This window comes from Marmota monax, unplaced genomic scaffold (genome assembly GCF_021218885.2).
Source record: "Marmota monax isolate L192 unplaced genomic scaffold, Marmota_monax_Labrador192_F-V1.1 WCK01_AAM20220418_F8-fsc00014, whole genome shotgun sequence".
NCBI classification, from domain to species: Eukaryota; Metazoa; Chordata; class Mammalia; order Rodentia; family Sciuridae; genus Marmota; species Marmota monax.
The window spans coordinates 26,769,035-26,781,522 of NW_026695222.1; the positions used below are offsets into that span (position 1 = coordinate 26,769,035).

A 12,488-nucleotide genomic window follows, 5' to 3' on the forward strand; every position below is an offset into this window, starting at 1 on the left:
GCAAAGGCAGGTGTGCTTTATTCTGCACCAAAGCTTTCAGAACTCAACTAATCTCTGCTAGGTCCAAAATGATGAGAGAAGACTCTCCTAATGCCAGACAGCAGGGCCCCGGCTTCTTCCAGGGCTGGAGTGAGGAATGGTTTCCTTCAAAGGCTCCTGCTGCCAGACTGTGTTTGAATTCACCTAAGGTGATTTCACTTGCTTACTTAATTGACTGTCAGCAGCAAAACAATAAAATTTTAGTCGAAATAAGTAGCCACACACAAGAGCCTTCCATTATTGCAAGCTTACAAAGTACAACCCACAACGGCCTGGCCGTGGAAAGGGCCACACCCGCTGCAGGCAGAGGCAGGTGTGAATGCGGGCTGGGGAGAGGCTGCCAGACACTCTGCAAGCCCCTGGCCCTCCCTAGGACCCTCACAGCAAGAGTGACCACAGTCTTGAAGGTTGGTGAGGACAACTTTATGACACCATCTAAACCGAATACACTAGAGACAACACAGTCCCCAGGACCACACAGAGGAGCCTAGGCTGGGGAAGAAGCCTGAGCTGGGCTTCAGAAGCAGTAGGACGTGTGGGTGACCCAGTGTGCCGACTCCTCCTTGGAGCGTTTAGCAGAGCTGTGAGTTGTGAAAAGGGACTTGTAGGTTTCGGATTCTTCGCTGTCGGCGATGGATCTCTTCACGGCCCCACAGGGAGGCTTCCCGGCTTTCCCATTAGTTGCTAGAAAAACGAAAAGCCAAAACCTTTCATACTGGGACTACAGGTCACTCCAACATGGCATTCCCACAAGGGCACAAGTCAGCTGCTTCTCCCTGGACACTTTCCTGCTGCTTTCTGGGAGGAATGCTGAAATATATACCCTTTATGTTTTGTGGTGATGGGGATCAAACCCAGGGCCTCAAGTGTTGGGGCAAGCACTCTACAAGGAAACACATCCCCGCTGCCACCTCCTAAAAACCACAGCTCCCAGCACATAAGATCCTGGTAACAGCACCCTGCTGTGCCTCATGCTCTGCTCCCGCCCATGAATGGCAAGGATGGACTGGTCTTCAGAAGGTGAATGCTTCATGGCGGGGAGGACACAGAAGTACTGGATGGAAACTGGAGTGGTCTGTCCCAGGCCAGGCTACTACCTCACATCAAAGCCAGGATGGGAAATGCTGACCACTGTGCACTTACACAACACAATTAAATTAGGCCTCCTTCTATCTGATCAGTCTGTGCTTTCCTTCTAGTAAAATAAATGCTATTCTCTGGAGTTGAAGACAGGAGCTCCAAGAGAAGCTGACTCTGGCCAACAAGCAGGTGGAGAGAAAAGACTCTTGAGTGCTGTGTGGATCCCATAAAGATGCCTACTACAGAGAGCAGACACCTCCCGTCAGTGCCCATGCTTTTGCACATGACAGTCTCCACGGTAGGTCTGAGTCCAGTTCTGGGCAGCACCATGTGCTCACTGAGCAGGAAAGCACAATTTCCTTTTCCGGGCCCTTTAATCTCGACAGGGCTCCCGGTCAGAGGTATGCTGACAATTCACAGTTTCCCTCAGAAGCTCAATGAACTACTGACAGACACAACTTGGGAAATGCTTCAGTTTTCTCCTGTGCCCAGTCCAATGAAGTGAACATGCCCTTGGAGTCCCTAGCTCTCCATGAGCTCAGGCTCATCTCAGCAGGACTCACCTGTACTTCTGGGTGCTGAGACGGCTTTCTTCTCTCTAGTATCAGGACCCAGTTCCTCAGGCTTGCCTGTCTTCACCCTTGATGGCCCTGGGCATTCTGTAAAATTTAAAAAACAGAAGAAGTAAGACCAAAGCAAACCAAAGCACAAACTTATTTGGGACATGGCCCTGCAGTTTTATTTTGCTAAAATATCCCCTCTTCTAGCATCTTACCTTCACTGACTTCTGGTTTGGAAACAGACTCTGCCGCCTTGGGCTTCTTTGTTTTCTGTAAGAAGAAAGAAGTTGCTGGAGGACCTTCCCAGGTTCAGTGCACTGCTGCAGTAGTGTGGGGCTCACTGTCACGGGCTGGTGCACAGTATAAGGCAGGTCCTCACTCCCGAGACCGACCACATAAACTCTAACCCTTAGGTCTCCACAGGCATCTGCAGTGGTGCACTGGAGCTTCACAGACACGTCTACCTGCACAGCCCTTGTTCAGTTTCATATTTACATTCCAAAAATTACATTCTCAAAAATTTTAAATGAAGATGACGGATTTCAGTTATAAGAGGCAATGTTAACAGTGACTACTGTATACAAAAGAGCAGTTAAGCTAGTAACACAAACTACAGGCAGCTCTGTGAGGTCTAGCCAGCAAAGCGGGTGCTAAATTCCTCACATTCCCTCATTTCCAAAGCTGTCAAGCTGCTATGGTATTTTTTCATCTGGCTTTAAGACCTAGAGGCTTATGCTAAACATTTTAGCAAATTATCCTAAACTCTGGATTACTGTTGTTAATTTTAGGCACTAGAAGTTTGTTACTCACTATAGTTACTTTGGTCATTAACAACAAAAAGAAATGAACAAATCACTCTAAAATTACACAGCTGTGTTCACTGTGATGCAACTGCAGAAATGATAAACACGACTATGTCCAATTTACTTTAAAATGTTATTTTCCCAAGTATCCAAAAGGTGGCGCTAAAGACACACCCAGCCTATTTATTTCAGAAGGCCTCTCTATCTAGCAAACACTGAAGAAAGACTTCTCAATGGCCCTGAACCTGTAACATACATGCAATATGACTTAGAAGATTGAACAGAACACAAACCCCTGCTCACTTCACACATGCAATGCATGTATGCCTATCTGTGAAGGCTGACAGTCCTTCAAAAACCAGAGACAACTGTACAGCTGAGTTATTTGAAAAGCAATAAGGAGGTATAGAATAAATATTGTGTCCTGTTTCCAGGTGCAAGTTTATTTGGGAAATATTTTGTATCCTGGTAGCAGTATCTAAGGATTCACAGGAGCTCCAGTGAGTATTTTGCAGAGAGGGGCATGTCAATTCCACCGGGCTTTGAGCAACTTGGCAGGAAGCCTGTGACAGAAACTCAAGTAAAACAATCAAAGACGATATGAAAATCTCTAGTAGCTTCCTTTAAAATAAAAATTTCCCTTAAAAAAAAAAAAAAACTGAACAAAGGCAGCAATGAAGAACAGGCAGATCCCTTTTGATAAGTGTTCTTTGTTGAACATGCCTCAGACTTTTCTTTCTTTTTGCTCTTATGATAATAAATCAGAGTAATTTAGACCACTAACTTAGAATTCTCTCTCTCTTTCTCTCTCTCTCTCACACACACACACACACACACACACTTGATTTTTAACCTTAACGCTGCACTTAAATGACTAAGCACTCTCTCAGTATTTCTCTGGAGTGCTACATTAATATTATAAAACAGCTCCAGACTGTTCTATTAGCATTTGATTATAAAGTTTGAGCACAATTCTTTGTCCTATAGAATCACTTAGCTGGTCCCTAAGAGTGATAAAATGATCAAAGAAGGAAGTGCCAGTGGATCTGGATCTTTATAAATTCCAGGTCCATGTTAAGAATAATAATGTGCCCAACTTTACCAGCTTTTTTGAGCTTAACAACCCTGAATTATGTCATTCCAGGATGAGAGGCTCCTGTCTTGTCTTCTGAGACCAAACAAACACAAAAAGCAAAAAATGAGTCTCTGAAAATTCTTTCCTAATCCCATTACTCTCACCTACTGATCGATGCAGGTGCACTTAAAGTTGGTTCTTGTCCCCATATGTCTTCAGGATACGGACACTGATTTTCTAATACTTCCAGCATCTTCTGCCTTAGTTCTCATCACATAAAGTTTGCTCCTATGTTTACCCTGAGCCTAACTTTTCCATAAAGAACAAAAAACTTACCACTTACAAAAGCCCTGCAATACACAACTGACATCTGTAAATAACAAATCATAAAGTGTACAGCTGGACTCAGTCGAGGGCACACACGCTGGATGATCTCTTGACTGACAAACTGCTGAGCTTGCTCATTATGGTCTATCATTAAGAAATACTCCTACTGCTTCTGGAATGTGGTTCCGAACCTGAGACTACGAAGCAAGGCCCCACCACTGCACATCCACCAGGACTGTCATCACCAGTGCTGTGTCCATAGGCTCTCTATGGAGAGTAGAAGCCCCACTCACCACAATTCCCCCAGGGAGGGCTCAGGAAGGTGTGGGAGATGGCTCAAGCTTCAGGAAGACTACTTAGCTCCTTGCTACTCCTTGGTCCTGGAGGACTACATCCAGTGGCCTGGGTGGGGGAGACATAACAGGCTCCCAGGGTCTCCCCCCCCCCCAAGCCTGTTGAAACTTGGCCTGCAGGGAACTCCTATTCCCATTCAAATCTGGGAGGCAGGGGACCTTCAGATTTTCTGGGTTGTCGATGACGTTCCTTTGTTTTTCAAGTTATAAGATTTTTAAATCAATTGACTGTGACAGCAATTGCAGTTACTGCCCTTCTCCAAGGGCTCATGAGGGCTACGCTCTCTTGTAAGCATTTATAGACATGATCGTCTGACCCTTCTAATCCTCCTGACAACCCCATGTCAGGTGCAGGTTTTGTCACCACCCCTACTTCACTGATGATTGAAGCTGAGCATGGACAAACAGAAGCACTGTGGTTGGGCCGCGACTGGACAGCTTCTAGAGCCCAAGCCCTCCAGGACTGTAAGAATCCCCTCTCTCACCACACACCCCTAGCAGCTGTGGAAAGGCAGCCAGAAGTTTGCAATGGACTCTGGCATGGAGAAGAAGGCAGGGCAGACCCTGAAGGACCAACTTCTACCCCGAGACTCTCAGAAAGGGAAGAAGGAAGCCAAGCCTGTTTCACTACCTTCTCCATCTTCGCTCGCAGTCTTCTCTCCTCCATCCTTTTCTTCAGCATTTCCACATCCTCCTTGGTGCCATTGAGCACAATGACATCATCCTCCTGGAAGGCAGCCCCGCACTGGGGAGGGAGAGAGAGAAGACAGAGTTGGTCACAGAAGGGAAGCCACTCTCAGCCCCAAGTGTCAGCTTCCAGCCTTTGCAAGGCTCCTATCATGACTCTGCCTGCATCTCAGCTTCACCAGATTTCGGGTCAAAGCCCTGGTCTAGGAGATCTGGTGCCCAAAAGAGTTCTGACTTAGTAGCCTGAGAGGGGTGCCCCAAAAAGGCCTACCCACAAGGCCTCTGAGATCTGGATTCTGGGAGGGCTACTGCCAATTCTTAACTGGTAAGGTGGCACATGGTGCCAGCCTTTCTATAAAATGTGGTTTACACTGAACATCTGCTTTCCTTCTGGGAGTCTAGAAGTTTGGTACATGCTAGGCAGAGGGTATGTAATCAGGCCACAGCAAAACCCCTGGGTTACTGGGCTCTCTAACAGGCTTCCCAGGGAGATATGTCACCCGAATGCTGCTGCATGGCACTGCTGGGGCAGTTGGCTCTGTGAGACCCTTCCAGGCAGGGAGAGAGCACAAGGACGCTTCACATGAACTCTTCCAGACTCCACCACCTGTCTCGTCCCTTAACATCCCACCATGTATCCTTACTGCATTACTGCACTAGGTCTTAGCTGAGTGACCACTATATGCTAACTCCTGTCAGTCATTCTAGAAAATTCCAAGTATAGGGATGCTCTTGGGGACCTCAGATATACACTGGCAGAACAGAACTGTGAGCAGAATCTAGACCACCTGACAGTGCCCTGTTGTGTCCACCCTCAGTTCTGTTGGTGAGTGAGCCACCTCCCAGGTCATGTGTGAGCATTCTGTGAGCACTGCTGCCTCCCCTGCCTCTGCACCTGCAAGGTCCCGTTACTCTGCCTCCGTCTGTTCCACACACTAATCAGATCTGAAGCCCTGGTCTGTCCATACTGTCTACACTGCTGTTCCCACTGCAGTGGCCCAGCACTGAACCTGCAGCCCGACACAGTTGGGACCTTGTACACCTGGGCTGGGGCAGGAAAAAGAAGAAATCATGAGAACAAAAGGGGAGACTCTGCCACCCACATTTGGAATTGAGGTTTCTGACTGATCTGCCCAGATAAGGTTACTCTTCCACCTCCCTCGGCCTCAGTTTCTCAGCTGTAAAGAGGAATGGTTTGGCCCAAAGGCAGTGCTCCCCAACTGGAGGAAGTTCTGCTCCTCAGGGATGCTCAGTACTGTCTGGAGATATTTCTGGAGGTCACATCTGGGGTGCAGGTGCTTTTGGCATCTTTTGGGTAAAGGGCTGGGACACTGGTAAACATCCTACTATACAAAGGACAGTCCTCACCACTGAGGCACCTAGTCCAAAATGCCACTCATGCTGAAGCTGAGAAACTCTGGGCTAGGGTCTAAATACCTAAATGCAACAGACATTTTTAAAAGAATAGGAATTTATAGGAAAACTTGTTCATCACTAGGGTAAGAAATGTCACCTAGAGCAAGAAAAAGGCAGAAGCTATAAAGGTTAACAACTTTTATTATATAAAAATGTCAATCTGGGGCTGGGGTTGTAGCTCAGTGGTAGAGCCGCTTGCCTAGCATTTGTTGAGGCCCTGGATTTGATCCTCAACACCACATAAAGTAAAGTAAATAAGATAAAGGTACTATATCCATCTACAACTACAAGAAATATTTTTTTATAAAATTACAACTTAAATGACAAAGTCACAATACACGAAATAAAATATAAGCCAAAAGCTAAGAGAAAATACTTGCAGCAGATACGACATTCAAAGGATACATTTACAGAACACAATCATGTTTACATAAGAACCCTTTATAAAATCCTCCTGGACAGCATCCTCTAAAAAAAGGCAACTTCACAGAAAGGCTCTGAACAGCCAAGCCATGGCCGCTGAGCACATTTTCTTGTGACCCTGCCACTCTCAACTCTGAAAACACAAACTAGAGGATGGTGGCAGTGTACCGCTGGGATGTTCACAGTTTCCTGTGTCCGTATCTGCACAAGCACACTCTGGAAATGATCTAGCATGTCACCAGATGAGCCGATAAGAAACTGGCATCTGAACAAGACAGAACACTTTTTAACCCTCAAAGAGACCTGCCATCTGACAGCACGGGCAACCCTGGAGGGCAGTGTGCCAAGAGAAACAAGCCAGACAAACAGAGGACCACTGCATGACCTCACTGACATGAGGGACCTAAAAGCTGAGGACACAGGAACATGGTAGAACAACGGCTACCAGGTATAGTGGCGGGTAGGGGTATGCTGGTAAAAGGACAAACGGGCAGTGATATAGGATGGCAGGTCTAGAGAGCTAGTGTAGCCTGAGGACCAGTTGTCAATGTCATGTTGTACACTGGAAGCTGCTCAGATGCCACAACTCTTATCCTCTCCACACAGATAATTAAGTAAGAAGCTGGAAATGTTCACTTGCTTGACCACTGTAATCATCTCACCACGGACATGTAGTCATCATCTCACACATACATCGAAACATCTTTTTGTACACTTTACACATGTATAATAAAAAAAATAAGCCTCATTTTGAAAGCACAGCTTTCTCATTATTAACTGAAGCAGTGACACCCTAGGCTGAGTCTTGCTATCCCCTGATGCTTGAGAAATGACTGGTACAGTGAGGGTTCTAGTCACTCATTACATTACAAAACTATTTGCTTTTACTGCAATGGGAAATGTACCATAAAAAAAGTTTATAGTTTTATTTTACTTATTTCGCCCTGTAAGAGAGCTGGACACCATGCTAAATAAGACATGGTCTCAACCCTCAATGGAAGCAGGGTGGGATCTCCTAAAAATACCGAGTGAAAGAGAAGTGAGCTCTCTCTTCCCACCCACCCTATCTAGAAACACGAACCGTTCTTCCCTATCTTACTCTGTAGCTTTCCAACTTGTAGAACATTCTGGGTCTTCAATGTTTTTCCATCTCTGTGATTTTTTTTTTTTTTACAGGGTAGGGGGGCAAAAATCATGTTTCACTTCTTAATTCCAGGTATTGTGACTAGGACACAGAATGCTGAGTAAGCTCTGGAGAAGAAGGCTTGGCCAGCATTTACATTTCCTATCAAACATGCCTTTCTAAAACAGATAAAAATATAATTTAACAAAGTTCACATAAAGTGCACAGGTCAATAGCATCTGGAGTTATTTACAGTTGTGCAACCATCACATAATCTAATTTTAGAATACTTTAACACATCCATCAGCATGCATGGTCTCCGCCCTACTTCAGTCATAGGCAGCCACTAATCCACTTTGTCTCTACGGATTTGTTTCTCCTGGACATTTCATATGAATGGATCACACAGTATATGAGTCTTTGTTCTGTGTGTGAACGGCTGCATTCATCAAGTACGATGTTTTCCAGGGTCTTCTATGTCGTAGCAAGTATCAGAACTACATTTCTTTATATTCCACCCACTAAATTTAACAGCTAGCAGACATCCGAGTTGCTCCCACTTTGGCTCTTATGAATAATACTACTGAGAACATTCACGTGCAAGTCTACATGTAAACATACATTTTCACTTCTGTTGGGAAACCCCTGGGAGTAGAATCACTGGGTCATATGTGGACTTCTTGCTCAATCCTGGAGGAAGTGTCTCTCCTCCAAACTGCCAAAGCTGCTGATCATTTTACATGCTCCTGAGCAAAGCACAGGGATTCCTTTTCCCCACATCCTTCCCAACATTGCTTACTGTCAATTATAACATCCTAAATGGTGTGAATAAATTTTTTGTTTGGTTTGGTTTTGGGGTGCTGGGGATTAACCACTGAGCTACATCCCCAGCCTTTTTTATTTTGGGACAAGGTCTCATCAAATTGGATAGGGCCTCACTAAATCACTGAGGCTGGCTTTGAACTTGTGGTCCTCCTGCCTCAGCCTTCTGAGCTGCTGGGATTAAAGGTGTGCACCACCATACCTGGCCTCGCTCATTGTTTTTTAATCTGCATTTCACCTAAAACCAGTGATGCTGTGCATCTTTTCATAAGCTTATTGGCCAGTTATATCTTCTTCAGAGAAATGTCTTATTTAAATCTTTTGCCAATTTCTTAATTGTGTCATTTGTTTCTTTAATGTTGAGTTGTTCTCTATATATTCTGGATGAGTTCTGTCTTAGTCCATTTGGACTAGTGTAACAAAATCATTTACACTGGGTAATTCATAAACACAGAAATTTCTTGCTCACAGTTCTAGAGGCTGGAAAGTCCAAGATCAGGCAAAAGCAGATTCGGCATCTACAGGTGAGGGCCCATTCCTCATGAATGGAGCCTCACATGCCTACAGGGGAAGCAGCTCTGTCAGGCCTCTTTTATAAGGGTCTTAACCCATGTAGGAGGGCTTCATCACCTCCCAAAATCTGACCTCTTAGTAGTACTCTTGCACTGGAGATTAGACTTCAGCATATGAACTGGGTGTATGGGGGGGTACAAGTGTTCAGGCCACAGCAGGTCCCTGATCAGATACAACATTTACAAATGCTCTTTCCCTTCCTGTGGGCTGATCTTTCACTTTCTGGTTGATGTTCTTTGAAGCACAAAAGTTTTAGATGTGGAATAGCCGAGGTTACCAATTTTCACTTTTACCACTATGCTTTTGGTCTTGTACTTAATAAATCATTGCCCAACCCAAGATCATGAAAATCTGCTCTTGTGTTTTCCCTAAGAGGTCAATCATTTAGCTCAGATGCTTAGATCTGTGATCCTCTTTGATTCCATCTTAATGCCTGACATAAGGGGGAGTCACATGTGGGCATCCAGTTACTCTTGCACCATTTACTGAAAAGATTACTCTTCCTTCCCTTGAGTTGTCTTGGCCCCTTAGTAGAAAATCAATTAACCATAAATGTGAAAGTTAATTTCTGGGCCAATTTTATTCCACTGATTTATCCATTGAATGGATAAGCCAACAAAATTTTTCCTGGTATTTCTAAAGAGCCATTTGATAATATTATAATCATAGATATTAAAAACATACCAAGTAAAGTCTATTACTAACCAAAATGTCCAGTTACTCCGCCAGCCAGTATCTTTGAAAAAACTCCAGGCAGGCACCTTATCATCAAGAGGAAAGGTACTTCTGTGCTATCTGTAGGCGAGTGAACAGTGGCTCCAGCAGGCCTCCTTGTGGCCATCACAGGAGACATGCTAAGTCCATGACCTCCTTTCTAGAAAGCAATCTCCACACAAAAAGAGATGTGGAGGCACTCTTAAAGTTGTCAAAGATTTGGTTAGCACCTCTCAACACATAAAAGACAGCAATCAATGTTTGCTGGCCCTCTTCTGCTTTAACTTAGCTGAATTATTCATTGTGGTTCTTATCTTTAAAAGTGATTATTTTGGGCCAACATCAGCTCCTTTTCTGGAGTTTTTCTGAAAAGTTTTTCATGACTGAAGATACTTTCCCTTGACCCACAAATCCCTAAGGCTGGTGCCACAGAGAAATTATTTGAGTAATTTAAGGAGATCCCAACTAGATGTTTGATTGGGACGCTTCTGAAGATAAGTGGCTTGTGTTCAGGTGCTCCAGGAGGCCAGGCCCAGGGAGGAGGACCCCTGGGAAGTCCCAGGCTAGGGGAGATTCAGATAAGAGAGTTCCTTGGGGGAGGAGCATGTCTTTTCCTTGGAGAAGGATTGAAAATGAATCACAGGGATGGAATCAGGTGGAAGAGAAGGCCTAGTGGGGCCTGGAGTTGCGGCTCTGACATCAGCAACCCTCCTGAGGGCAGAGTCAAAAGGGGAGAGGAGGCAGGTGACCATCCAGCTAGTGCCTCCCTGCCTCCCCTCCAGGATAACTGCTGCAGTTTCTTTGTGGAGTCTTGCTGCCCCTCTTTCCTATGGTGTTGAGGGTCAACAGACTCTCTCCTCTGGAAATGACGGATTATATGCTGTGGATCATATTCTGCACACAACTTGACCCTGAGTTACTGTATTTTCAAAGCTGAATAAGCCATTCACAATAAAAAGTCAGAAATCATTCACATAAAAAATCATTCACATAAAAAAGCAAGATCTTGCTTGTTCTCTCAAAAATTCACACTCAGAGACCTTGGTTGCTTGGACTTGAGTAGGAACATTCCCTTGGGAATTGCTCCAGGACCTATCACTTGTCCTGATTTCATGCCTGAACTTGGGAATTCAAGTGCAGTGGCTTATCCCCAAAAGGCAAGTGACACAAGGGCAGGGAGCAGGTTTTCACCTACCATGCCAAAGGGGGGGGCTCTTCTCTAGAGTGACCCTTTGCCTTCAGTCTAGAAAGAAGGTAGGGGCTGCTGCAATGGTGCAGTTGGTCCAAAAGGACTGACCCTTTCCCTTTGACCTATATTATCCTACTAAAGGGTAGGGACTGCTGTAATGGTGCAGTTGGTCCAAAAGGACTGACCCTTTCCCTCTGACCTATATTATTCAACTATTGCTGAAATTGTAAATTCATTTAAAACCTTTGGTTCCTTTTATTACTGTGACTTAGATGTGCCTGAATTGAGGGAAATGATTAAACATGTGAGGCAAGCACTCTACCCCTGAGCTATCTCCTGGCTCTTAACACATTCTAAGAGAGGAAGGGTATATAGTTAGTCTGACAATGTACAAAATGCTTACCACACATCAAAGAAAAAGCAGACTAGTAACTTTACATTTATATGCTCCAGATATTAATTTTTTAAAGTTCTTTTAAAAATCCAGTTTGAAAATGCCAAGAGGAATGAGCTGTAGACTTAGGAGTATCAGGCTAATATACCTATGTATCTACATCAACTTAAGCAAATGGAACAGTGGTTTCCCAATCTTTATCCTTACGAACATTATGTGTAACAAGGAGCTGATTGCATATGTCTGACCTAAGGATTTCACTTCTGTGACAGTTATTCTCTGATTCAGAACCTTGTTTGTTCCCACACAGGACTTCACGGCATGCAGTAAATGGATGATGCCTGCAAGCCTCTGCATTCTGGAAAACAGTGTCTTTTCTCCATTATGCGGCAAGCTCCATTTGGGAGCCATTTTATCTTTTTGCTAAACGAAAGAATGAGAATAGTCTAAAGAAATATTTCAGTCCAGGAATGAAAAGTAATAAAATTTTAAAGCCAAACAGTTCCCCATAAGTTTACAAAAAATTCACACTCCCTACTCTGAGCACATCAATCACACCACACGGTTTGAGAAAAACAAAAACCAAATTTTATATTAATCTGAATGGCCAAAGAGACAGCTCATTTTGGGCTTTAAAAAATAAAAAACAAAAAACCCCCACTGCATTCATATTGCTTTTTGTTAATTACACACAAGCCATCTGTCCATTTTATCTCTCATGGCTTTCATTTTTCAAATTTCATTTTAATCAATCTGTATAAAAATTTATATATGAACCCATTTATTCCTCATCCATCTCCTCGGGTTCTTCTTGGGTCAGTGCTTTCCTGAGAACCACAAGGCAACTCTCTCCATCGTGTCCTCAGTTGTTCCTGCCATTTCTCTTTGGCTTAGAATGACCTCCTCCTTT

The 12,488-nt window shown here is 44.3% G+C and overlaps 1 protein-coding gene across 1 annotated transcript in view; it reads right to left on the minus strand.

The window, feature by feature from the left end:
• Window positions 1-12,488, minus strand: part of Rtf2 (replication termination factor 2) — a 42,447-nt gene continuing 29,959 nt past the window's right edge. The window contains exons 6-9 of the mRNA XM_046433354.2: window positions 4,869-4,982; window positions 1,895-1,949; window positions 1,683-1,778; window positions 1-723 (exon numbers count right to left, since the gene is read on the minus strand). Of these exons, the coding sequence (XP_046289310.1) occupies window positions 557-723; window positions 1,683-1,778; window positions 1,895-1,949; window positions 4,869-4,982 (432 nt within the window). The 3' untranslated portion in view covers window positions 1-556. The remainder of the gene's footprint in view (window positions 724-1,682; window positions 1,779-1,894; window positions 1,950-4,868; window positions 4,983-12,488) is intronic.